Raw genomic sequence first — 26925 nt, forward strand, 5'->3', positions numbered from 1 at the left:
TCATCCCATTTCTTCTCCCTTCTACAAAACAACATCAATTGTAGCATTGTATTATTTTCCAAATTCTTATTCTTGGGCCGTTTTTCCATTTATACATCGGTCACCAGTGATTATAATATTTTATCAGAGTTCTCTTATCTGTTACACCTCCCGGTGAACCTTCTATTTCTTTCCAAAGTCTCAGTATGCATCCTAATGGACTCTTTTTCAAGATTTCTCCACTCTGTTTACTTCCCATTTTACTCGTTTAAATTTCTATCTATCTCGCCAACCCCAATCTTTGCTATTTCAGTAGCATGCTCCTTCTTTTCCCAAGGGGTCCACACTTTACACTTAGCACACTCTATGCCTGTCCCAGATTGAATCCACAATCTCTGTTTATACCATAAACATTCAAAAAATAATTATTGATTCACAATATTTTTAGGGTGTAAAAGGCAATATTCTGGTTCCCACATTTACCAACAATTCTACTTCAGGGGCGGCATCATTCCGATTTTTAGTTAGTCTTTTAACACGGCAATAAAGGACATCCAAACTTACATGGTAATACTACTATTAATCTAAGATAATTACCCACAGGGGTATCATTAATCATTTGCTTCGTCCTTCTCCAGCTGTTTCCCTCGTGGGATAACAGAACCGCAGATCCGGACTCCACACTCGCTTCGTACGTGATTGTACGTCTCACACACACAAATTCAAACACATCAAGTTATATTTGAGAAAAAAAACCCAAAAAGTTCTTGAAACAGTAACTGTTAAGCTCCTAGACAACCAGTACCTCCAGACAGTTACTTTTTAAATGTATGCGAATAAGACGCTAGCAGTCCCGCATAAGCTTACCCTGCGTTATAACGTAACGACCTACGGGGAGCTAACGGACGAGCCGGTTCCAGAAACAGAGTAGTAACTGTTAAACTCCTAAACAACCAGTACCTCCAAACAGTTACTTAAAAAAAAAAAAAAAAGCAAAATATTTTAAAGAATACCTTTCAATAGATGGTCCTTGTCTGTCCCCGCAGTGATCCGACTGAGGAGAGGAGTCTCTCTGGAGAAATCCCCGGGGGTACCCAAGAGAGACCCAATCTCAATGGGTCCTGCAGCCGGGCAGAGAGGGTCCCATCTGGGTCGCCAATCTGAATCAAAAAAATTCACTCAATAGCCAATGTGACTGTTAAGCAGGTATCCTTTATTGCAGCGCTGGGAGTCGCACCGGGATATTTCCACAAACGTGCATCTCAACGAGAAACAAATCGTACGTGATTTATGTTACAAAAGAGTTCCATATTCATTAGGTTTCCGATAAATTTAATACATATTCATTATTATTCCGGGAACTCATGACTATATGCTAATGTCCTGATACGCCTGTGCAGTTTCTTTCTCAGGTGGTCGTCAGGGGTCGTCCTCCTCAAATCTTCCCCTTTCTCCTCTTCTTCAGTGTACACAGTTGGGTGACCTCTTCTTCATTATCTCCGTTTTGCAAGCTCAGCAACTTGTTATCCATCCTGCCCAGATGGTCCCAGGCTTGTTGGCATATTGGGCCCCCTTTATCAGGATGCCTCAAGCTTTGTGTCTTTTTCTAGTTCATACCCAAGGACTGTTCCCTAATTTACGGCTTCTCTTATCCTGTTTCTACATTCCAACTATTTTACTAATTGTTTTCTTTTGTACTGGAGCATGAGACAGGCGAAGCCTGAGTTTGTGGGGCCTGACTCAAGTTCTATATTCTGTTTTAAAATTGTTCTACGCTAATTAGTTTCCCTTATTCACCATCATTTGTGCAGCGGGAGGCGGGGGCGTTAACGCAGCCCCTGCCGCATGCGTAGATCTGACCCTCCACCTCTTCCCCAGTCCATCAGGAACCCCCCATGATTCCGGATGGAGATGTTTAATCAGAACCTTAAATCCCGGACTCGGGGTAAGTGAATTGGAAAGGGCTCCTAAAAGCCTATCCGCTACCATGGAAGCTGCAGACAATCACACAGTAAATGCCACTTCAGCTTTGCAACAGGAAAATTATTCTTCAGCTTGGAGAGTAGGACAACATCGTCTAGTACTTGCTATGCTTACCCTGCAACAAGGAGGCGTCTGTGCAGTGATTCACACCGCCTGTTGCACCGATGTTAACAAATCTCGACAAATGGAACACGTCTGTGCCCTTTCCAAACATTTACAGATGTTACATCAAATCGCAATATCTCCTGGTAGATTTTCACTTTCTTACTTGTTTAGTTGGATAGCATCCTTAAATTTGCATAAAAAAGTAAAACAAACTCTCATTACTGTAAGGTTCTTTATCCCATTAATAAGCTGTGTTTGGATTGTAATTAAGCTTTGCTTTGCCATATGCCATAGAACCAAACGATCGAAAACACCCATAGCGATTAATCTCGCATTTGCCCCCTGCTTGGGAAAGTCCTCCTCCTCCTCCTCCTCCTCCTCCTCCTCCTCCTCCTCCTCCTCCTCCTCCTCCTCCACCATCTCTCCATTCACGCCCAGCCATTTCACACGGGTAGAGGCACGAGAGGCTCGCACCCTCACTCTGCAGTGCTGTTACCCCAACCACCGGGTCATGCTGTTACCCACGCCATCAGGGGTGGAGTATGGTGAGACCCTCCTGACCTCAGGTATGGCGTGGGACATAGCTTACATAGCGTGCTTGCACTGCTCACACAGCTGCACGGACCTGCTCGCACACAGAAACCTGTGACTAACCGCGTATAACTGCTTGCGTTGTGTACCGTGCCTAGATGGAATTGAGAGTGTAAACTCACTATAAGAAGAATGATCAAACTTGGTCCATAGACCATTGACATATTATCATCCGATAAAAGACCAGTGTTTGAAAAGAGCGTTAAGAGCATCATGAAGGCAAACACGGGTGCTGAACACACTCTCCAGGTGTGCAAGACCTTCCCCGGGGAAAAGGGCCGTGCTATTAATATAAACAACTGATGTGAACGAGCCTTTCCCTGTTTTCAGTATCCCTGGGTACCTGAGGCATTGCCTGGGGACCTACCCCCATCCCCTGGCGTGGCGGCTGGAGGACGGGTAGGTCCAAGGACCCTGACGGGAGCCCTGCGGGGCCTCAGACAGTGGCCCAAGGGGCACCTTCCCTTGTCACACAGAGCATCTCATGGGCTGCAAAAGGGATGCTCGGGAGAGTTGAAACCAGGCTGACTGCATATGGTTTTCTTCCCAGCTCCAAGTCACCCCTACGTGCTCAGTGCTAATGAACAAGAGACCCTGAGCTACTTTTGCAGACGTCAGAGGCTGCCAATTAGCTGAGAACATCCCTTACGTAGGTAAGGGGGCAGGTGGTCTGTGATAAGGGATGTGTACTTGCACTCACTGCCAACGGGTGTATGTTGGGGAGGCCTGGCAGAGGGCGTGGCACGATGGGGCTGTGATGTCACAGAGCCCCGCTTTGACGTGCTGTGCTGCCCCAGGGAGCAGGTAGGCAGGTAGTGGGGTTAGCACCCAGTCCGGAGCAGCGCTCCCTGAGCTCATCTTGGAGAAGCCTTGGCATCCCAGACTTGCAAGGCCAGCAGGAAGAGGAGGAAGACATGGGTGAGAACCATGACCCCCCACGCTCACAACATGTTGCTGATGCCACCCCTGCCGGAGCGTTGCCCACAGTTCCCCTCCCATCTCCAGCACTGGGGAAGATGGGGCAGCACAGACATGTCAGCATCGCAAGGCCAGTGGTGCTGGCCCCATCCCCTTCCCCTTAGAGACAAAAAAACTCCTCTCAAAAGAACTATAGTTGGATGGGAAACCATGGTGGGAATGGGAAATCAGCACTGAGGACAGGAAATCATCAGCAGGATGGGAAATCATTGAGAAAGGAAGTTGTTGTGGTATGAAAAATCAACCCATGGCAAGGCTGGCTGAAGCAGGTGCTGGCAGAATGATCACCATGGGGACGGACCCCCTAGAACCCTGTTTGCCCCAAACCAGCCCCACACTGACCAAGCACCATGGCCGGTACAGCAGCAGGCTCCCGCTCCTCCTGGTGCTCCTGCCCTCGGGGTAAGCCCCAAACCAGCTCTGCCCATCAATATCTCACCCCATCACCCCTCTTCGCTTCCCCCAACAGAGAGGTTCCCTCTCCAGCTGCCGATGGCATTGGAGGTTCCTGGCGTGAGCTTCACCACCCCAGCCATGCTGCCACCGGTCACTGCCGGAGTGCTGCCCTCTGTCCCAGGGCTGCCGATGTCCTGTGAGCCTGCCCAGCTCCACCCCGTCACCTACCAGCTAGGCCAGGCCACCGTCTGGCAGGGGCTGCCAGGGCCCCTGGGCAACGCGGGGCAGCTGGTGCAGCTCCCCTGCGTCGTGCCGCTTCCCCCCATGGCGCAGCTCCCCTGCGGGGTGCAGCTCCCCGCCATGGCTGCTCCCTGTCCCCCTGCCCACGGCTGGGGACAGCAGGTGGTGATGGGGACGCTGGTGCCCAACCAGCCGATGGGGCTGGAGCCATGGGCCGTGGTCGACAGGGAGCTCCGGCATCCTGCAGCTCAACATGGGGTACAGGGCCTCCCTGTGGTCCACACCCTGCCCGGCAGCACCGAGAAGCCATTGCAGCCCTCTGACAATGGCATAGGGGTCATGGAGGACAGTGTACCCGATGCCAGCCCCCACCACCCCACCGCAGCTTTACCATGTGGCAGAACCCAGGCGGAGCCCAAAGGTGAGCTTTGGGGGGTGGCAGAGCCTGTGGGTGGGCATCCCATCCCCAGGAAAGCTTGTGTCACCCTGGGGTTGGGCTCGTTTTGATTGCTCTTTCCGCAGGGGTGAGCACCCCAGAGGCCTTGGAGAAGCCCCTGGATGTTCCCGAGCTGGTGACAGACACCTTCGCCGAGGCCTTTCCTGAGCTGGCAGGGGACACCCTGCAGTCTCAGGACGAGGAGTCATTCGGCATAGATTTCACCGACATGCTCGCCTTGCTCGACCCCATCGATGGCAAGGACACTGTCCCCGATGTCCCTGGAGTTCCCAACAGCCCCTGCTTGACCCCTCTCCTCAACGAGCTCCTGGACTTCTCTGAGTATGTGGCAAAGGGCGGCTGTCCCAAGGAACAAGCAGCAGTGGTGGGGCTGAGGGACAGTGTGGACACTGTCCCCGATGTCCCCAGCATCCCCTACTTAACCACCTCCCTGAACAAGCTCCTTGACCTCTTGGAATACAGGGCAGAGGGTGTCTGCACCAAGGAGCAAGCGGTGGCAACGATGCCGGGGGACAGCGAGGACACCATCCCTGATGGCCCCAAAAGCTCCACCTTGACCACCTTCCTCAACATCATGGAGCCAGAGGCAGTGGTGGGGCTAGGGGATGGTGAGGACACCTTCCTCGATGTCCTTGGCATCTCCGACAGCCTCACCAGCACCGCCTTCCTCAACCAGCCCCTCGACTTCTCAGAGTACGGGGCGGAGGGTGACTGCCCTGAGGACCGAGCAGCGGCGGTGATGCTGGGGGATGTCGACCCCTTCATGGGGGTGGTGACATCCCCCTTGCAGGATGAGAAGGAGAAGCAGGGCATGGTGGCAGCAGTCCTCCCCACCTGGCTGCCGGTGAGGAGTCCCGTGGAGACTGCTATGGAGAGCGCCTTGAAGGGTCACCCAGAGGGTCCTCAAGAGAGTGCCCTCAAGGGTCTTCTGGAGAGTCCTCGGCTGAGCCCCGAAGCTCCCCTCCAGCCTCACCCACCCTGCATGGCCCCACTGGTGGAGGAAGCTCTGCGGAGGCAGCCCCAGGTCGTCGTGACCCGCTTGCCGCTGCCGCCAGGCCTCGTCTCCTGCCAGGTGCTGCCCAGATCGGCCAAGGCGGGCAGCAAGCAGGCCAAGCGCCCCGCGCCAGCCAGCACCCACAAGAGGCACGAGACCTCCCCATGGGACAACATGCCACCAAAGAAAAAGAAGAAAGGGGTGGTGTGCCAGGTGGCCAAGAACTTGAAAACCCTCAAGGAAGGGACACCAGATGGGGACGGTGCGGTGGCAGGCAGCAGCAGGTAGCAAGCGGGCAGCAGCAAGCGGAGGGCATCCGACAATGACAACGTGCCCACCAAGCGAGCCAGAACCCTGGGGGATGCTGCGGGGCAAAGTGCCCTACGCACCCCCGACTGCTGTCAATAGGTTACAGAGAAGGTGTGGAGCACGGATCCCTGCGACATGCGACCTGCACCTGCCCACTGCAGCCCCAGCCCTCTCCCATCTCTCTGTTTCTTAATTCATTAAAGCTTTGGTGTTCGTTTCACAGCACCTCTGCCTGCCGTCATTTGTGTAGAGGGAGGCAGGGGTGTTAACGCAGCCCCTGCTGCATGCGTAGATCTGACCCTCCACCTCTTCCCCACTCCATGAGGAACCCCCCCATGATTCCAGATGGAGACATTTAATCAGAACCTTAATTCCCAGACTCAGGGTAAACGAACCAGAAAGAGCTCGGTTGTGATTAATGGCCATATGGGCACGGATCCTGGGGTAAGATCGGAATCTGCCACCAATTCATGACTGGGGAGAAATTGGAAAGGTAAAAGTGAGAAACCTCATGGATCAAGATAAAGACAGTTTAACAGGTAAAGCAAAATCTGTGCACACAAATAAAGCAAACCAATGAATTAATTCACCACTTCCAATCAGCAGGCAGGTGTTCAGCCATCTCCAGGAAAGCAGGGCTCCAGCATATGTAATGGTTACTTGGGAAGACAAACACCATCTCTCCAAAAGTCTCTCCCTTCCTTTTTCTTCCCCTAGCTTTATGTGCTGTGTATGATGTCATATGGCATGGAATATCCCTTTGGTCAGGTGGGGTCAGCTGTCCCAGCCACATCCCCTCCCAGCTTCTTGTGCACCCCAGCCTCCTCGCTGGTGGGGTGGTGTGAGAAGCAGAAGAGACCTCGACTCCATGTAAGCCCTGCTCAGCAATAACAAATCCATCTCTGTATCATCAACACTGTCTTCAGCACAAATCCAAAACACAGCCCCATCCTAGCTACTCTGAAGAAAATGAACTCTATCCCAGCCAAGACCAGCACAGGCAGCTTCCCCAGGCTGTCCAGTGACCACGGGCACAGGCCAGACCCTGCTCTGCTGGGCCTTCACGTCTGTCCCAGGAGGACTGGCTGTGCGAGGACACTGCTGTGTGCCCCCACCCTGCACACCCACACACTTTAGCTGCTCACTGGTGTTTTCATCTGTGGGCCACATTCCTGGGCATGTTCTTGAGAGCGACTTTGGAGGAAGGCTTAAGCCTTCATGCACTGCCCTGAGGAGATCCCCTTTCATGATGGAACCACTCCTATGGAGGCCAGCTCTGTCACAGAAGTGCCCGTTTCCTGTCCCTGCCTGCGGTCACAGGACGACCACGCATCAGGACTGTGACCAAGCTGCAGAGCAATCAGGCCTTCCACCAAAGCCAAGGGATCAGAAAGAGAGTGTGGAAGTGAAAAGAGAACAGCTCTGGGAGATCAAGTGCTTCCTGGCAGTGCTGCCATGCCAGGACTCTCTTCCCTGCCACCTCTGCACACAGGAACTGTCCCTGCACCTCAATAAAGCTCTTGGAGGAAGGATCTCAGAAAAAAACCCCACCTGGCTGCAAGGCCCTTTATTTTACTTAAACACACAGAGAGCACGACTCCTCGTTTACACAGCCACTCGGTCAGAAAAGCAAAGCAGAGACTGAATTAGAGAGGGGATGACAACATCATTGCAAGTAAAACACCATCATCAACAATATAAATTACAGAGGACAGGCTGGGCCTGTAATGAGTTAAATAACAGCTGTTATGCAGCAGAAGATGGGCAGTTTATTGCTGCCGAATACCATCCAGTCCTCAGTTTCCACACTGCATCCTTGAGCTCCTGGTTCCTCATGCTGTAGATGAGGAGGTTCATGGCTGGAGGCACCACCGAGTATAGCATTGCCACCACCAGGTCCAGAGATGGGGAGGAGATGGAGGGGGACTTCAGGTAGGCCACCATGCTGGTGCTGATAAACAGGGAGACCACGGCCAGGTGAGGGAGGCACGTGGAAAAGGCTTTGTGCCGTCCCTGCTCAGAGGGGATCCTCAGCACGGCCCTGAAGATCTGCACATAGGACACCACAATGAAAACAAAACACCCAAATGTCTATAGGCCATTCTTACACATTGAAATAGTTAAAGAAATAGGAGTTTTGCAGGGTGAGTTCCTACTGTTCAGTAGTTTTGCAGCTGTGCTGGAGCAGAATTCAGGTCTTGAAGGCAAGCGTGACATGTTTTGCTTTCTTTCAAATTGAAGTAATTAGCTGGAATAAGTGCATTGCTGTTAGAAATCTAGCAAGGAAACTAATGTCTCTCTCTTCCTTCAGTTTCAGAAGACATGTTTGATCTCTGCAACTACATGGATGTAACTTGCTAGTGGCAAAACTACAGCATCTTTTTGCATTTTTGGCCCATACCCAGGTATGTCAGTTCATTTAATCTGCTGGATTTTAAGGCTGGGTCTATATACCAAAACTGAGGAACAAACATCATGCCATGGGAGTCCTCTTGAGCCTATGAAAAATATAAACATGATTGATTTGTCGGGGAATGAGTCTGTCGCCAAATGTTCAGGTGGTGTGGATGGACTTAGAGAAATCTGTATTTCCTAAGTGGAACATCTTGGCATTGTGTTGTTTTTCTAAAAAGCAGTAACAGGTTTTCTTGGAAAAGGCAAAATGGAAAAATCCAAATAACACCTGACTTGAGATATAAGCTGATTCTATGTAACTGTCTAGGATAAACTGTGACTTTCTGCAGTGATTTTTACACTAAATTTTATTGTAGTTCAAATTCTAAAGTGAACTAAATATTTTGCTAGTGCTGGAAGGGCATAAGACACTTTTGTTCTCTTTGAGGAATAACCATAAACTTGTTGTGAAGGGGATGAGGCTGGATCACCTTAAAAGTAAACTGGTATTTATGAAATACTGTGTTCTTCTGAAAAAAGAAAACATTTTTTTCAAGCTTGCCAGCAAGAACAGTAGCTGCTATTACAAATAATATCTGATTTACATGCACTGCACACTTAATAGTTGCTTTCAGGAGCCACTGTTTTTATCTTTGTACTAGAGGTGATAACTACAAGATTAATGGTGCTCTCTTGCTATGATTAAGTGGCTTAAATGTTTATGTGTACCACGTGTTTAATACAGTTTCTCTAGAATAATGTAGTCCAAAGTTCAGTGGTCAAGATCAAACGAATAGGACCAATTTTTTAAGTAGTTCTTACGTAACCTTGTCTGTCCCTCTCTTATGTGAACAGAGAGAGGCGGCATATGCTCCTAGAATTTTCTTTGAGGCTTCCCAACCACCATGGTTCAGCCCTCGATCCCAGCAGGATTGCTCAGAATATCTCAAATTCCTGCTAGACAGGTACAGTTATTGTGCCACTAATGGGAATAGATCTATAGTCTTATCACATAATGTTGAACTCTTCGGAGCGGTCGTGTAAGGGTTCCACTGCACGAGTGGGCACCGGGAATCTTGGGCCTCATTCCTGGCTGTCTCTGGTTTTCTGTATGGTGTATGGAACACTTTGCTTCATGGGTTTAATCTGTGGTAAAGTCTGGATACCATCTTGTACCCGCATCACTTAAAGCAGGTTACAGTGGTAGTAATGTTTTTACAAATCTCCATTTGAGTGTTATGTTCGAGTCATGATCCTGTTGTAAAAGAATGTGGTTGCTGAAAGCCGTTTAGTTGTGCCTCTGGGTGTTTCGTGTTGGTGGAGACAGCTATAGTTCTTACAGGTTAGATAAGTCACAAAGAGATGTACATGCATTTATAACCAGTTGATAAACAATCAAATTAACGGTGGCATGGATAATACAAAAGTACCTAGATCTATTAGTAGTTCTCTTGAATTTTGGATTGCTGAGGTGTGGCTTAAGCAATATTGCTTTATGGCACATTCCACTCCTGGACAAGTTTATCCCCATAGTGAAACATGGGTGTTTTGTTTGTTTTGGGTTTTTTCCCAACTTGTGTTTCTTTTTTGTTTTTTGTTTTTTTCTTGTAGTTTCTTAACTTTCTTAGCTACAAAATCCTGACCTTTTCTTTGGAAATAGTCTGGCACTGGATAAACAGCTACTTGTTCTCTTAGAAAATCTGACATACAGAACCAGTCAACTGGAGAACTGATTTATCAAGATAATGTAATGGTAAATAATAAAAACGTTGTCTGTTAGGTTTTTTAATACTTGCCAGTTCTCTCAGTATCTCCATTCTGTTCTGCTATATACAATGAAACCCACCTTAAATGCATTTGTGCTTCTCTCATACTCGGTCTTGGATGGTACTGACCTGTATGTTTCAACTTGCTTATATACAAAATAACAAATAGCTTTTTTGAATGTAAGACACTTCTAGCCACTGAACCATCTATTTTTTTGAGCATAACTGGGAAAAAAAAGTCTGAAATGGTGCAGCGGGATCTGTTTGTAAAATAGCACAGCTGTTTGGATCTATTTTTCTTTGTCTTCAGGCTGCGTGAAGAAGAGAAAACCTCGGAAACTTTGTCTTCAGCAAAGACTTCTGAAAGTAAACCCAATGCAAAGTCCCAGAAACAAGAAGCTGTCAATAAGGCAAAAGTATTTGCTGCAGCATCTGGTAAGGGAAGTGAAGAAAGAACTCTGATCGAGAAGATGTTTGGAGGAAAAGTGAAGACTACTGTACGCTGTCTGAAGTGCAAAAGCGTGTCTCAAAAGGAAGAAGCTTTCACAGATCTCTCTCTGGCTTTCTGTCCTGGAATGTACTGAAGGGAAAGGCGACAACGTGGTGCAAACTCAGACCTCACCGATGAGTCCTGCTGGGAAAAAACCTCTCAAGTTGGAAGCAAATGGTGGATGTGACCCAAGAACAAAGAAAGGAACCACAAAGGATTTTTCTGCTGAGCCAAAGTCTGAGAAGACTACAAATTCTGAACGCAACAAAGGTCAAGCTAAGAAGAAAATGCCTCAGAGGGTAGTAGGTGAAAACCCTCTGTCAGTTACAGATTTACTGCATTATTTTCTGGCGCCTGAGATCCTCAGTGGTGACAACAAGTATTACTGTGAAAAGTGTGCCTCTCTACAGAATGCTGAGAAAACTATGCAAATCATTGAGGAACCTGAATACCTCATTCTCACTCTTTTGAGATTTTCCTATGATCCAAAGTGTCACGTAAGGCGCAAAGTCTTAGCTAATGTGTCTCTGCCACTTGGTTTGAAACTACCAGTCCAAAGAGTAGCATCGTCTCCAGGTGTAGTTTCAAGAGGTTGGTCTGTTGGTGTCGAGGTGTCTGATATTGGAGAAAATATTGCTAAAAAACTAAAGCCCTCAGGTGCTGATGAAGTGACTCGCCCACGATTGGAGCCCTGTTTGTTAAGCTCCGTGGTGATGCATTCTGGTGTATCCTCTGGAAGTGGACATTACTCTTCATATGCTAGAAATGTTCCTGGGTCAGGGCCTTCAGGACCCTGCCAGCAGTCTACAGGTGATTCTTTAGTTTCTCCTCGGGCTAAGTTGTTGACAGGGGAGAGTCGTCCTACTGTTGTAGAAAGTGACACTGGTAAGTCAAGAGAATGGTTTCTGTTCAATGACAGCAGAGTGACATTTCCCTCATTTCAGTCAGTCCAGAAAATGACCAGTAGATTTCCAAAGGACACTGCTTATGTTCTGTCCTACAAAAAACGAAATAGCACCCGTGGCTTCAATTCGGCAAACGGAGACCCTCCCCTCCAGAAAGACCTCGTGGATGCAATTATGAAAGATAACAAACGATACTTGCGGGTAAGATGTAAATCCTCTCCAAAGAGGGGTCCCCAAAAGGGGATGGGGAGCAGGACGGAGGCCCGGAGAGAAGAGAGAAGCACAGCCAGCTGAGCGGGGGATGCAGGCAGGAAAGAGGGGACAGGCTGCAGGAGAGAGAGGGAAACTCAGGGCAGGAAGCAGGAGATGGTGACAGAAAAAAGAGAAGGACAGGGAGCGGGAGAGAGAGATGTGGAGAAAGACAAAAAAAGCAAGAGGCTATAGGGCAGGGAAGGAGGGATTAAAAAAGATCAGGGAGCCAAAGAGAGACAAAAAGGGAAAGAAAAATATCGTGATGGGCTACAGAGAGAGAGGGAAGAATTAAAACATGGGGTCAGGGAGTGGGACAGAGAGCTCTGGGGAGAGGCCAAAAATAGCAATTTTGGGCAACTGACTCCATTTCTCGAGCACTGCTCAGGAACTGCATTACCGGGAGGCTCAAGAAACGTGTGGCCTGCCAAAGCCCTGTCCTGGGCCCAATCCTGCACCCTAACATTGGTGACAAACATCACCTTGCAGAGTGGCCGGGAGTGGGGGGAAAAAAAGCCCAACTGGGAGGAAAGAAAAATTGCCCATCTGTTTGTTTGATTGTTTTGCTTTTTACAAAAGGCTATTTAAGCTCTGAATGCAGCCTGGAAGGAAAAGGAACCTGGCATCCCAGGCTGGATACATTTAAAGCCCAAAGCCACTCAACAGCCGCACAAACCATTGCTCCCTCCCACTGTGCACACTCTGCTGCCTGCCTGCAGGTACAGGCAGCTGCCCTGTTTCTTGAGCATTCCCCAGAAGCGGCACCACCAGGCAGCTCAGAAAAACTGACTGCCTGCAAAAACTTGAGAACAGCTTAATTCTGGGCAATTTTTCCTCTCTGTAGGGCTGCTGGTGAAAGACTCATCCGTTGAGAGATGGCTCAGGACCACGCCGGGGCAGCAGTGCTGCTTTCTGGATCCCGTGGCAGTAATGGGCAGAGGGACAGGCTGTCAGATGCCAGAGCAGGTACGTACGCGGGGTGTCAGGGTCATCCCTGCTTGTTTTGTCCCAGCGAAGCCCCAGCAGTGCCAGTGCCGTGCTGCAGCCCCGGGCTCAAGGAGCCGGGCATTTGTGCAGGCTGCAGCACTGGGCTTCCCCCGCTTGTCTCCAGCTCTGCTTTCTGCCAGCACCGGGGGCACTGCAGAATGGCCTGCCCGCTCCCCACAGCCGTCCTGACCCCCATCTGCAGCTCGTACGTGGTGTCCATGTCACACAGCTGATGTGGGGGTGGCAGGTCTCTCTTGGGGCACCCAGGGAATGGGGGAAAAGCAAACGCAGTCCCTCCCTTTTGATCTTTGTCCCAAGGGTGACCTAGCAGAGATGTACCCTGCGCTGAAGAGTGTCCCGCGGGAAGGTGACAGACGATTACAGGGCAACGCTGTGACCTGCCTGACAGCAAAGGTGCCCAGTGGCCGCAGAGCAGCCCAGGTGAGTTGGTTCTCTTGGCGGCCACCACAGCAGCCTTCCTGTACCCCTGGTTTGGGTGCGATATGGAGCAGCACATTGAAGTTTCTCAGGCATCCAGGCATGAGGATGGTTTCCCAGTGCCCCCGTGAGAGATCCTGCTCCCAGGAAGCGCCTCCCCATAGAGCTGAGGTTGTCTCCAGCCTGTATCTGGAGCTGGGCAGTGCTGCCTGAGGGGTCTCGCAGGCAGGACAGGTTCATCTGCCTGGTGGCTCTGGCACGGCAATGATGAGCTGAAGCCCTGTGGCCATGGCTGGCTGGTTCAAAGTGTCTGAGTGCCTCAGCCTTCTCCCTGGGACTGTTAACCCGGGCACTTTTTCAGGGTGTGAAGGTGGGTGCCGGTCTTGTCCTGTTGGCTCTGTCCCACTCCCACTTCAAAGTTGTGATGTCTGAGATCCGGGGCCACCTGAAGGCTCTGGCAGAGATCTCCAGGGAGTTTGTGTTCCATGTTTTGATATCTTGGGGCTACAAAGTGCTAGGGTTCTGGGATGCTAAGGCTACAGTTGGCTAGGGTTATGGGGTGGCAGGCTTATGGTATGCCAGAGTTGAAGCAAGTGTCATGGTTTAACCGCAGACGGCAGCTGAGCACCACGCAGCCTCTCGCTCAGTCCCACCCCCGGCAGGATGGGGGAGAGAATAGCAAGGGTAAAAGTGAGTCAAGCAAAAGCTGTGTGCGCAAGCAAAGCAAAACAAGGAATTCATTCACCATTTCCCATGGGCAGGTGGGTGTACAGCCATCTCCAAGAAAGCAAGGATCCATCATATGTAACGGTGTGGTGGGTTGACCCTGGCTGGAGGCCAGGTGCCCACCAGAGCCGCTCTCTCACTCCCCCCATTCACTAAACAGGGGAGAAAAGGCATAACGAAATGCTTGTGGGTCGAGATAAGGACAGGGAGAGATCACTCACTAATTATCGTCACGAGCAAAACAGACCGAACTTAGAGAGGGAATTCATCTAATTTATTACTAGGCAAAACAGAGTAGAGGAATGAGAAAATAAAATTCACTCTTAAAACACCTCCCCCCAGCGCTCCCATCTTCCCGGGCTCAACTTCACTCCCGCCTTCAACCTTCCCCCCCTCAGCAGCACAGGGGGACGGGGAGTGGGGGTTACGGTCAGTTCATCACACGGTGTTTCTGCCGCTTCTTCATCCTCAGGGGGAGGACTCCTCTCATCGTTCCCCTGCTCCAGCATGGAGTCCCTCTCACAGGGTGCAGACCTTCAGGAGCAAACTGCTCCAGCGTGGGGTCCCCCACGGGGTCACAAGTCCTGCCAGCAAACCTGCCCTGGCGTGGGCTCCCCTCTTCACGGGTCCACCGGTCCGGCCAGGAACTTGCTCCAGCGTGGGCTTCCCACGGGCCGCAGCCTCCTTCAGGTGCCTCCACCTGCTCCAGCGTGGGGTCCTCCACAGGCTGCAGGTGGAATCTCTACACCCCCTCATCCTTCCTCCATGGGCTGCAGGGGGAATCTCTGCACCCCCTCATCCTTCCTCCATGGGCTGCAGTGGGACAACCTGCTTCACCATGGTCTTCACCACGGGCTGCAGGGGGATCTCTGCTCCGGTGCCTGGAGCACCTCCTGCCCCTCCTTCTGCACTGACCTGGGTGTCTGCAGAGTTTCTTACAGCTTCTCACTCCTCTCTCCGGCTGCAAAAGCTCTCTCTGTTTTTTTTTCCTTCTTAAATATGTTCTCACAGAGGCGCTGATTGGCTCGGCCTTGGCCAGGGGCGGGTCCATCTTGGAGCCGGCTGGCATTGGCTCTGTCAGACACAGGGGAAGCTTCTGGCAGCTTCTCACAGAAGCCACCCCTGTAGCCCCCCCTGCTACCAAAACCTTGCCACGCAAACCCAACACAAATGGTTACTGGGAAAGACAAATGCCATCACTCCAAATGTCCCCATCCTCCTTCTTCTTCCCCCAGCTTTATATGCTGCATATGATGTCATATGACATGGAATATCCCTTTGGTCAGGTGGGGTCAGCTGTCTTGGCTGTTTCCCCTCCAAACTTCTTGTGCACCCCCAGCCTCCTTGCTGTTGGGGTGGTGTCAGGATCAGAAAAGGCCTCGACTCCATGTAAGCCCTGCTCAGCAATAACAAATCCATCTCTGTATCATCAACACTGTCTTCAGCACAAATCCAAAACACAGCCCCATCCTAGCTACTCTGAAGAAAATGAACTCTATCCCAGCCAAGACCAGCACAGGCAGCTTCCCCAGGCTGTCCAGTGACCACAGGCACAGGCCAGACCCTGCTCTGCTGGGCCTTCACGTCTGTCCCAGGAGGACTGGCTGTGCGAGGACACTGCTGTGTGCCCCCACCCTGCACACTCACACACTTTAGCTGCTCACTGGTGTTTTCATCTGTGGGCCCCATTCTTGGGCATGTTCATGATAGCGACTTTGGAGGAAGGCTTAAGGCTTCATGCACTGCCCTGAGGAGATCCCCTTTCATGATGGAACCACTCCTACGGAGGCCAGCTCTGTCACAGAAGTGCCCGTTGCCTGTCCCTGCCTGCGGTCCCAGGACGACCACGCATCAGGACTGTGACCAAGCTGCAGAGCAATCAGGCCTTCCACCAAAGCCAAGGGATCAGAAAGAGAGTGTGGAAGTGAAAAGAGAACAGCTCTGGGAGACCAAGTTCTTCCTGGCAGTGCTGCCATGCAAGGACTCTCTTCCCTGCCACCTCTGCACACAGAAACTGTCCCTGCACCTCAATAAAGCTCTTGGAGGAAGGATCTCAGAAAAAACCCGACCTTGCTGCAGGTTCCTTTATTTTACTTAAACACACAGAGAGCATGGCTCCTCGTTTACACAGCCACTCGGTCAGAAAAGCGCAGCAGAGACTGAATTAGAGAGGGGATGACAACATCATTGCAAGTAAAACACCATCATCAACAATATAAATTAGAGACGACAGGCTGGGCCTGTAATGAGTTAAATAATAGTTGTTATGCAGCAGAAGATGGGCAGTTTTTTGCTTCTGAATATCATGCAGTGATCAGTTTCCACACTGCATCCTTGAGCTCCTGGTTCCTCATGCTGTAGATGAGGGGGTTCATGGCTGGAGGCACCACCGAGTACAGAAGTGACACCACCAGGTCCAGAGATGGGGAGGAGATGGAGGGGGGCTTCAGGTAGGCCACCATGCCGGTGCTGATAAAGAGGGAGACCACGGCCAGGTGAGGGAGGCACGTGGAAAAGGTTTTGTGCCGTCCCTGCTCAGAGGGGATCCTCAGCACAGCCCTGAAGATCTGCACATAGGACACCACAATGAAAACAAAACACCCAAAGACTAAACAGGCACCAGTCACAGTTAGCCCAACTTCCCTGAGGTAGGCATCTGAGCAGGAGAGCTTGAGGATCTGGGGGATTTCACAGAAGAACTGGTCCACAGCATTGCCGTGGCAGAGGGGTAGGGAAAATGTATTGGCCGTGTGCAGCAGGGCATGGAGAAACCCACTGCCCCAGGCAGCTGCTGCCATGTGGGCACAAGCTCTGCTGCCCAGGAGGGTCCCGTAGTGCAGGGGCTTGCAGATGGCAATGTAGCGGTCGTAGGCCATGATGGTGAGAAGACAACACTCTGCTGAAATGAAAAAGAGAAAGAAAAAGACCTGTGCTTCACATCCTGTCTGGGAGATGGCCCTGGTGTCCCAGAGGGAATTGGCCATGGCTTTGGGGAGAGTGGTGGAGATGGATGCCAGGTCAAGGAGGGAGAGGTTGAGGAGGAAGAAGTACATGGGGGTGTGGAGGTGGTGGTCGCAGGCTACAGCGGTGATGATGAGGCCGTTTCCCAGGAGGGCAGCCAGGTAGATGCCCAGGAAGAGCCAGAAGTGCAAGAGCTGCAGCACCCGTGTGTCTGCGAATGCCAGGAGGAGGAACTCAGTGATGGAGCTGCTGTTGGACAATTTTTCACTCTGAGCATGGAGGACTCTTGAAAGACATTGACAAGTTAGCACAGACTTTGTTGTTCCCATCCTATGCTGTTTTCCAAACATTACCCTATGTTTTTTTCCAAAAAAATCCCCTCAAAATAACTTCTGTTTAGTTGGCGGAACTTTGTTCAACTCCTTTTTGTCAGCTCAGGTTTGTGCTGCTGAGTGAGGGCACTTTCCTTGAAGGGGCAGAAATCCTCATCTTTCACCTTGCTCTCAGCCTGGACACTGGTGAGCCCTGAGGGACAAAAGGGCTCCTTATGCCCTAATGCAGAGTCAGGAGAGCTGGTCTGCCCACGAGTGACCTGCTGGTCACCAGGCAGGTGCCCTGTAATTTTTACACCTCTTTCATTGCAGGATGATCTCTACACACAATGTACTTGAAGAAGACACTGGACTGTTGTGAGCTCAGAAGAGTCCAGTTTCAAAGTCCATTTCTCAAACCTCTTTTTTTTTTTTTCTCTGTGCACCTGAGCAGACAGTGATGCTGACGGATGACCTGGCTCTCTGCTCCCTGGGGTTGTCCCTGCCGGGAGCCATTTCTCTGTCTCCAAGTCTCCTCCCTGTCAGTGCTCACAGACCACATCCCACCTGCTCTGTGCTCAGCTCTGCCCTGAAGACACCTCCTGGCAGCAGGGCTCTGCCCAGGGGCAGCTTTCTGTTAGAGCATTCGTTCTTTAGAGGAAAGCTGAGATCACAGACCCTGCAAAGGTCTTCATCTTTAAGTTAGTCCCTACCTTGACCTTCCTCTTGAAATGCTGCCTCTACTAATGTCCTGCATGTCATCCTGAGCTGTGAAGAACCATGACTCATGCAGCACCCTCTCAACACCAGGACCCTGGCCTGCCAAGGTTCACTTCTTAACTCCCAGCTTCTCCCTGCACCGTCATGGGGAGCTCCCCAGGCAGGTTGAGTGCTGACCCTGGCAGGTGGCAGAGTCCCTGCCCCGGCACACAGCCGTAGTCTGGTCCAGGACAATCCTGGAAGCCCTGGCTGCACACTCACCTTCACACCCTGCAGCCGTCCCTGTCCCTCTCATGCCCTGTCCCTCTGATGGTGCAGCAGGAAAACCCTGCTCTGGAGCACGTCCTCCTGCTCTGTAGAAGAGAGAGATCCCATAGGCTGTGGGTTATGCCAGCTTTAGGAGATCCCTCCATGAACTGCAGCTGCATTGGCCTGCACCCAGAGACTTACTGTGTCAAGGGCCATGAAGATTTCTCCTCTTCTGAGTTCTCAGCATCCTCCCAGGCCCATCTGCCTTTAGCCGTTCTCTTCCCCTCGGTGCCTGCAGGCAGTGCCCTCAGCCCTGCTGCGCTTTGCAGAGGAGCTGCTCCTGGGCAGAGCTGTCTCTCTGCAGCGCTGCCCGCTTGCCATGAGCTCCCTCCATCCCAGGAGCCCAGCTCAGATCAACAGCAGAGGACCAGCCCAAGGCATTTTAATGACCCCTCTGGTGTGTTTTGTCCCTGAACCTCAGACACTGAGAGGAAATTGAAGAAACCTTTGAAGAAGTCCAAGTCAGATGCAAACTCCAAAGTTTCTTGGAGTGTTAACAGGTCCCACCGAGGACCATTACTGACGAAGCCTCCCCAGGGGCTGGTTAGAGCAGAAAGCTGGAGGCAGAGATGACAGGTAGACAAAGGCAATGTAAAGGTGGAACAGATTCTGAGTAATCCTGGATGTGTTATATTCACCCAAAGGGAAGGCTGAATTCAGCAGGCCCTGGTCCTCATGGCTGACCTAAACTTTCCCAATATTGGCTGAAGGGGCACAGCAAGGTGAAAGCCATCCAGGAGGTTTCTGGAGTTCATTGACAACACCTTCCTGACAAGGGTGTCCGAGGAGCCAGTGAGAGGGCGCTGTCCTGCAGGACGTCATCCGTCGAAACAAGGAAGAGCTGGTCAGGGATGGAACAGCCAGGGGTGGGAAAGTAGAGTTGAGGTTCCTGAGAGAAGGGAACAAGGCAAAGAGCAGGACTTCAGGAGAGACAGCTTTGGCGTGCTGAGGAACCTGCTTGGAAGAATCCCATGGTTTAGGGTCCTGCAGAGAAGAGGGAAGAGCTGTTTGCTAGACAAGGATCTCCTCTTCAAGCTTCGGAACAGTACACCCAGACATGCAGGAAGTCAAGCAACATTGCAGGAGGCTGGACTGGGTAAGAAAGGAGCCCCTGACAAAAATCCAGCATGAAGAGGAAGCACAGAGAAGGTGGAAGCTGGCTGCCTTCTGTGATTCTGTGATGGAGACAGCTCTGTGCGTGTGTGTGTGTGTGTTTTGGAACTGGAGGGGTGAGGGGATCCCAGGGCCAGCTCCTGCATAGATGGCGAGTCTAAGAGCAGCTCCTGGAGACATCACTACAGTATGCATGTCTATACAGGCCGATGTTTTCCATTAACAGCCTAGCACACAAACAGCCCAACCCTCGCTTCTCCTTTCTCCACTGGCAGTGGTCTGGCTTGGCCTAGAGACCTCCCGCGATCCCTTCCAGGGTGAGTGATTGTGCATTTCCTTCCACCACAGGTCTTCCCTTGATGGCAGCAGGCAGAGCACTCAGGTTCCCCATGATCGTGGAAGTGAGCAGACATAAGTCCACAGTGATCAGCTGTGGCTTTTTTGTCCCACTGAAGTCATTGACGCAGGGCTGCTAGGCAGGTAACCCCAAGCAGGCCTCATCATACCTGAGCTTAACCTTTGGTTTTCTTTTCCCTTCTTCTCCCTCCCAAGTTCTCCTCTTTGATCATCTTCATACCTTCCTCTACAAACAGCCCAACTCTGCCCTTTCCCCACCGGCCCTGGCGTTTCTGGCTTTGTACCCTCCTTGGATGTTTCTAAGATGGTTGTCGTGCTGATTCCCACATTGGTCTGTACAAACTAGGAACTCCTTTCATTAGCTGTAGTGTCCTGCAGTTTCTGATGCTGAGGTCTTGTGTTGATGGCTCACCACAATCAGGGCCAGCCATTGGCACACAAACAGGAACAGCTGGCAAAAAGGAGTTGCAGTCCAGGGGGACTTTGAGAAACTCTGGGATTTGGCCAACAGGAGCTAGTAAAGTTTTTCAAGGAGAAGTGGTCAGTCGTGCATCAGGGGGGAGAATAACCCCATATATCAGAGCAGGATGGGTCCTGACCGGCTTAGCAGTGACCCTGAGGAGAAGGGTCTTGAAAACACTTTCCCATAGCCCCTACAGACGCTGTGACAGCTCTTCATACTAGAGTCTTACAGAAGGCTTCACAAATAGTGAGAAGTGGGTGGGATGGGGAGGAGAATGGGCAAAGGCAAAACCTCATGGGTTGAGATAAGGAGAGTTAATTGGGACAGCAAAGGGAGAGGGAAATAACAACAACAGTACTTAACAGAATACACAAAACTGGTGATACACAATGCAGTTTCTCACCCAACGACCGTACAACTCAGACCGCACGCTCCGACTGGTCCCAAAACCGGACCGTCCCTGAGCCACGCGCCCTGGAGCCGCACTGCCCCTCCCCGACTAGCTCCCCTTTTATACTGAGCATGATGTCACATGGTAGGGAATACTCCTTTGGCTAGCTTGGGTCACCTGTCCTGGCTGTGTCCCATCCCAGCTTCTGGTGACAATTAACTCTATCCTAGCCGAACCCGGGACAGTCAGAAACTTCCCAGGCATTCTCACTTCTCAGACAAGTCCTTAAGTACTTAAGCATTCCTGAGCAGCAGCTTCCAGCTGCTCCGGTTGCCTCCCCTGCTCCTCCTGGCCAGGGCAAGAGATGGCTGGGGCTGGCATGCTCTGGAGGGGACTCCTGGGGGTCTCCAGAGGCAGGCAGTGGGGGTTCATGCCTGCTCTGTTTCCTTTTGTTGCAGCCCTCCTGCCCTTGGCGAAAGACACCGATCCCTCGGTCAGCTGTCTGGCAACTCAGACCGTCTTCATCCTGTCAAGTGAGGTGCCAACAGCACGATGGAGCCTGCGGTCGCTGCGCTGCTGGCCCTGCCAAGCCCTGCAGAGATGAAGTTGTTCTCTTGAACACGGCCACATTTGAATAGATTTTTCTCTTTTTTATTAGTAAAGCTGGAACAAAAAGCCCAGTCCCATGCTGTCCTTCCCATGGGGACCCCCCCGAGTGTGCCAAGCAGACAGCGTCATGCCTGGTCTCTGCTGCTGCCTGCAGGACAGCACGCCTCGACCCAGGGTGTGCTTGCAACAAAGCCCCAGCTGCCCTGCCAGACCACAACACGCGGAGGGGAGGAGGGGAGAAGCTTTAGCCCAGCCTGCCCCTGCCGGGACACCTGAGGACGCGAAAAGGCAGCCGTGCTCTGCCAAGCTGGCAAGCCCTCATTTGTCCTGGCATCAAAATCCTCTCTTGTGCTGGGGAGCTGTGCTGGCTTTGGCTGGGGCAGAGTTGACTTTTGTCATAGTAGCGAGTATGGGGCTGTGTGTTGGATTTGTGCTGGAAACAGCGCTGATCACCCAGGGATGATTGAGTCACTGCTGAGCATACTCTAAATTTCTTTCTTCCCTTTGAGTTTTTCCTGCAGCTGCTTGCTCATCCATGCAGGCAACAACCTACGGGATCTTTCTCCAGAGTAGAGGAGGAGGAGGAGATGATCCAGAGCAGGGACTCCCTGCTTCACCGTCAGGGACAGAACATGACAACTCCCTTCTTATGGAAAGGAGTCTACCTGTCTTATCGGGAGTAAGATAAGAAGCAACAAAACCGAGTGGCTTAATCGCTCTTTGATGAGGTCAGCACCAGGACCCACCTTATAAGGCCATGTGGACCCACCCCTCCTTGGTGAGGTCAGCACCAGGACCCACCTTATAAGGCCATGTGGACCCACCCCTCCTTGGTGAGGTCAACACCAGGACACACCTTATAAGGCCCCACAGCCCCACCCCTCCTTTGTGAGGTCAGCGCCAGGACACGCATATAAGGCCATATGCGCCCACCCTTGGCTCATTGCAGACGCTGACTGCGCACCTGCATGGTCAAGGGAGGCAGCAGCTGCTGAGAGGGAGTGACGCACGACGTTGGTGGCTGTTGGTGGCCGTGTTTGGTTGCCATCCCTGCAGCCATGAGCCAGGACGGTGCGGGACGGGGGCCTGTGGCACGCAGCCGCCCCTCACCCTGCCGGGGCCCGGTGCAGAAGGACGAGCAGAAGCAGCAGCGGGAGAGGCTGCGGGCTGAGCTGGAGGCCGAGCGACTCCGCTCCCAAGAGCTGCGCCAGCGCTTCGCCGCTGAAACTCGCCAGCTGAAGGAGGCGGCAGAGCGGGAGCAGCGGCTCCTGGCCGAACGGCTGCACTCCAAATGGGAGCAGCAGCAGGCAGGGGAGCTCCAGCGGCTGCGGGAGCTGAACCAGCGGCAGCGGGCGGCGGAGATCCGCCAGCTGCTGCGCTCAAAGGAGGCTGAGCTGCGCGAGGTGCAGGGGATGCTGCAGCAGCAGCGTGGTGACGCCATCCGTCAGGCACGGGACCTGCAGCAGCAGCTGGCCAAGGAGCTGGTGAGAGGAGCCTGGAGCAGCAGCCAGGCCCGCGGGAAGCTCCAGGACGTCCTCGGCAAGCTGCGCTGGGACACCAATGGCGAGCAGGCTGCCCGCATCCTCCGCCTGCAAGACGAGCTGCTGCAACAGAGGAGACTCTTCCAAAATTACATCTTGGAGCGGTTCGAGGGCCAGCAGCCTGCTTCCTGCAAGGAGGCCAGGGCCAAGGCTACGGCCTGGCAGCGCCTGCAGACCCTCCTGGGCACCAGGGCCATCGGGCCCTGCTCTTTGGAGAGCCTCACGGCATCTCCCTCCTGCCATGCTGGCCTCCAGGAGGAAGGAAGCGGCGTGGAGGTTTTGCTCAAGGCTGTGGGGCAAGACTTGGCGCCGCACAGCTTGCACTCCCCGCCACAAGGAAGTGCCGGCAGCGGGCGGTCTGTGGCAGAGGTGGGCGTTCAGACCAAATCAGAGAATCAGGAGGACTGGCTGCTTGGGAGCAGTCACAGCAGGCTGCTGGAGCAGAACGCCTGCCTCCAGAGCGCCCTGAAAGACCTGGAGAGGCGGTGCCGTGCCCTTCAAGAGGAGAACTGTCTTCTGAGGAAGGGAAGCTCTCCTGAAGTGCGGGAGGAGGTGGAGAAGCTCCAGCAGAAGAGTGCTAAGCTGCGTCTCCTTAGCAAGCAGCTGCAAGAGCGAGCCAGGAAACTGCAGAGCATCCATCAGCTGATCAATGCTCGAGTGCCACTGCACATCTAAAGCTCCCCTGAGGAACTGTGTAGGACGTCGTTCCCTCAGCAGAGAGCTGGAGAAATGGGAGAGCCTGCTGGAGCTTTGCTGGCACGGGCCGAGCAGGATGACTTCTGACAGAAGGCTGCTGAGGAGCTTCAGGCTCAAGTGGCTGCAGATGAAGAGGGCTCCTGTTACGTGAGCACCCACTGCCCAACTTGGTCCCCTCACATCTTGCTGAAGAAGCTTCAGATGATGGACAACCTGCTGACACCAGTCTCCAGAGAGAAGTGATTGGTATCAGGACAGAGATGATGTCTGTCCTGTCTTCCAATACCTTCTTATTAAATCTTTTCTCCTCTGTCTCTCACTCTCTGCCCTGTGTGTCTGTGAACTGAAAGGACGATGTGCCAGCTACTGGGGGGCTGGCGTGGGTGGACTGGGTGCCAGCTCCTGGAGTCAACCGGGGGTGTGGGCACCCCTAGCTTGTGGTGCCAGCTACTGGAGTGGCTCCCAGCTCAGCTGCTGGAGCGAGTGGGGGGTCTCAGTGCAGCTACTGGAGCGAGTGGGGCTGCTTGATGTTGACAGTTTCCTGCCTCCAGCTTTCCTGCACCCACCTCAGGATCTCGGAGAACGACAAGAAGTGAAAGCAATGAACCCTGGCACTGCATTGCTCATGACGCGGCTTTTCCACTCAGAACAGTGGTTGCTCTGCATCATCATGGAGACTAATTGTCTGGTTTTGGGGGAGTGCCTTGGAAGCAATGCAGGGGCCCAGTTTAACGGAGTCTCACCTAGAGAGAGGGAGCCAGTCTGTGGCCCAAATGTCTCACACAACAGCCACCATGTGAGAGAAAGGGAAGCATTACGCTTGCTGTATTGTTGAGTCACCAACTCGAGTAATGATGAGACACCAAAGATAAGGAACTTTCCCCAGGTCTCACTAAGCATGCACTCACATTTTCCCATTGCCTTTCACCGAACTATCCAAAAACTCTCTCTACAGCAAGAAAGTGCATGTGCCCAGGACCGTTCCCTGGAATGGCGGCCAACTGGCACAATTACCCTTGTCATTTTCCATCTCAATATGAGGAAAAACATCTTCACGCTGAGGGTGACCGAGCACTGGAACAGGCTGCCCAGAGAGGTTGTGGAGTCTCCTTCTCTGGAGAGATTCAGAACCCACTTGGACACGATTCTGTGACACCTGCTCTAGGTGATCCTGCTTTAGCAGTTGGGTTGGACTAGCTGATCTCCAGAGGTCCCTTCCAACCCCGACCATTCTCTGAGTCTGTGATAACCCTCTGCCACGGCAATGCTGTGGACCAGAACCTACTCGCTGGCGGGGCAGTGCGAGGAGCAGAGAAGCCCTTGACGCTGTGCGAGCACTGCTCAGCAGTAACTAACGCATCCCTGTGTCACCAACAGCGTTTTCAGCACAAATCCAAACCACAGCCCCATCCCAGCACTCGGAGGAAATTTATCCCAGCCAAAAACAGGACACAGGTTCAGGAGCGACAAGTTGGGAGTTATGAATTAGAGAATTGTGAGTTAGAAACCTCATGAATTAAGTGGTGAACAAGTGAATTCCTGTGGGAGACGAGCCTGTACAAAGGGGACTGAGCCCTTATTTGCTGTGTTTGTTTTTTGTTTTTTTTTCCTTCCCTAATGAGCTCACCAAATAAGGTTGCATTTACAGAGTATGTTTTCCTCCTGCAAATGCGAGAGATCTTGCTGGGATGGGTGGAGAAGAGAGGGTCTCTCCCGTGATGCGATGCAGTAAACATGCGCACTGAGCAATGCAGGAAGCACAAAGCACTGGTCAGGCATTACAACACTGGAGCTGACTAAAAAAGATAAAGCTGGAGTTCTGCGGAAACTGCATCTCTGGGCTCTGTCCCCAAGGCGGATCCTCTTTCTCCCTGTCCCCTAACCAGAGGTAGCTGTCCCATTCTGAAAGAGAAAAGATGCCCTTGGAATCCTCATGGCAGTGGCCCAGGGAGACCTGCGGACAGAGGGCGGGATGACTGTGGATGCCGGAGGCACATCTGGCGCATCCACCAGCACCGGCACCATCGCTGCTGCTCCCGCCCCCGCTGTGCCCACCGGTAGAACCGCGGCCCCTCGATGTCGTGGCTGCAGCGGAGGAAGAGGCAATGGCAGGAGGTGCTGAGGCCGCTGACTGTGGAGGGATATTAGTTGTTCAACCTAAATAAGGAAGTTTTAATTAGAATAAACTGCTTAGGATTCTAATAGGGTGGGAATTGTGCTGTGTGCTTAGCTTTACTTAGCACGAGTACCTAGATTTGCTGAAGCGTGTAGGCCGTGATAGAAGTCTTTTTTTCTCAGTAATTTTCCTAGTAGTTTTCCTAACAGGTAGTGCAGTGCTGTGTTTAGTCTTTGAGTATGGGAAAGTATTTTGATATCACACTAATGTCTTGGTAGTGTTTTTCCCAAGCCTGGGACTCTTCCGTTCTCCATGGTCCACCAGCAAGGGCCAATTCCTTATCCACCAAGTGGTCCGTCTGTCAAATCCATGTCTCTCCAATTTAGAGACAAGGATGTCGTGTGAGACAGTGTCAAATGCTTTGCACATATCCAGGTAGATGACGGCACTCTCTCTTCCCTTATCCACCAATGCTGTAACCCCATCATACCATTATAAAGGATCACCAAATTGGTCAGGCACAATTTGCCCTTAGTGAAGCCATGTTGGCTGTCATGTCAAATCACCATTGGACTAAAGGATGTGTGGACAGCGGGTGAAGGGCGCGTGAGGGGCGGGGGTATGGGTCCCAAGGTGTAATTACCCCAGGATTTCTTGGTTCTGGGTCTCTCAGCCCAGCCCGGGCTGACCCTGCTGCTGCACCTTTCAATTAAATCAATTCTTTCATAAAATCTGATGCCTGAGACCCTGCTGCAGGAAACCTAGGGTCGAGCCTGAAGAAGGAGGAAGCGCGCCCAAGAATAACTGTGTGCGCGCGCGTGTGTGTGTGTGTGTGCAACACCATGAATGGTGTGTGAATGCTCGGGCAGCAGCTATGCCTTTAACACTGACCCAGCGAGGGACCTGGGGAAGGGTGAGGGGCTGACCGGGGGGTCCCCTCGGGTGCCAGTGGAGTCCCCAGTGGGGTCCCCGGGGAGTCTCACTGTGACGCAGGGCCACCCTGGCAGGATGCCGATGGCCCGGCAGCTGCAGCCCAGTCAGCACCAGCGAGGTGTTGAGGCCGCAGCAGATGAAGCGAGGGCAGGGCGGGCAGGGGACCTGCCACGTGGGGACACCAGGGACAGAGACGGGGACGAGGGCCAGGGGTTGGGCCAGGGGTGAGGACAGGGCCCCAGTGGGGACAGGGCACCTGTGGGGAAAGGGATGGGGATGGGGCACCTGTGGGGGTGACAGTGGGGACAGGGACAGGCACAGGACACCTGTGGGGACAGGGACAGGGATGGGGATGGGGATGGGGACAGGGATGGGGACAGGACACCTTTAGGGAGAGTCACAGGGACAAGGGTGGGGA

At 52.4% G+C, this 26925-nt stretch overlaps 1 protein-coding gene across 1 annotated transcript; it reads left to right on the forward strand.

Annotated features, from left to right (window-relative positions):
* Positions 1 to 8323: 8323 nt before the first annotated feature.
* LOC129200573 (ubiquitin carboxyl-terminal hydrolase 38-like) lies at positions 8324 to 13811 on the forward strand. Its single transcript, XM_054811890.1, is given in 6 exon segments — positions 8324 to 8437; positions 9282 to 9391; positions 10503 to 10763; positions 10765 to 11788; positions 13142 to 13264; positions 13623 to 13811. Coding segments are annotated over 6 exon segments (1821 nt in total).
* The last annotated feature ends 13114 nt before the right edge of the window (positions 13812 to 26925 follow it).

This window comes from Grus americana, unplaced genomic scaffold (assembly GCF_028858705.1).
Source record: "Grus americana isolate bGruAme1 unplaced genomic scaffold, bGruAme1.mat scaffold_323, whole genome shotgun sequence".
NCBI classification, from domain to species: Eukaryota; Metazoa; Chordata; class Aves; order Gruiformes; family Gruidae; genus Grus; species Grus americana.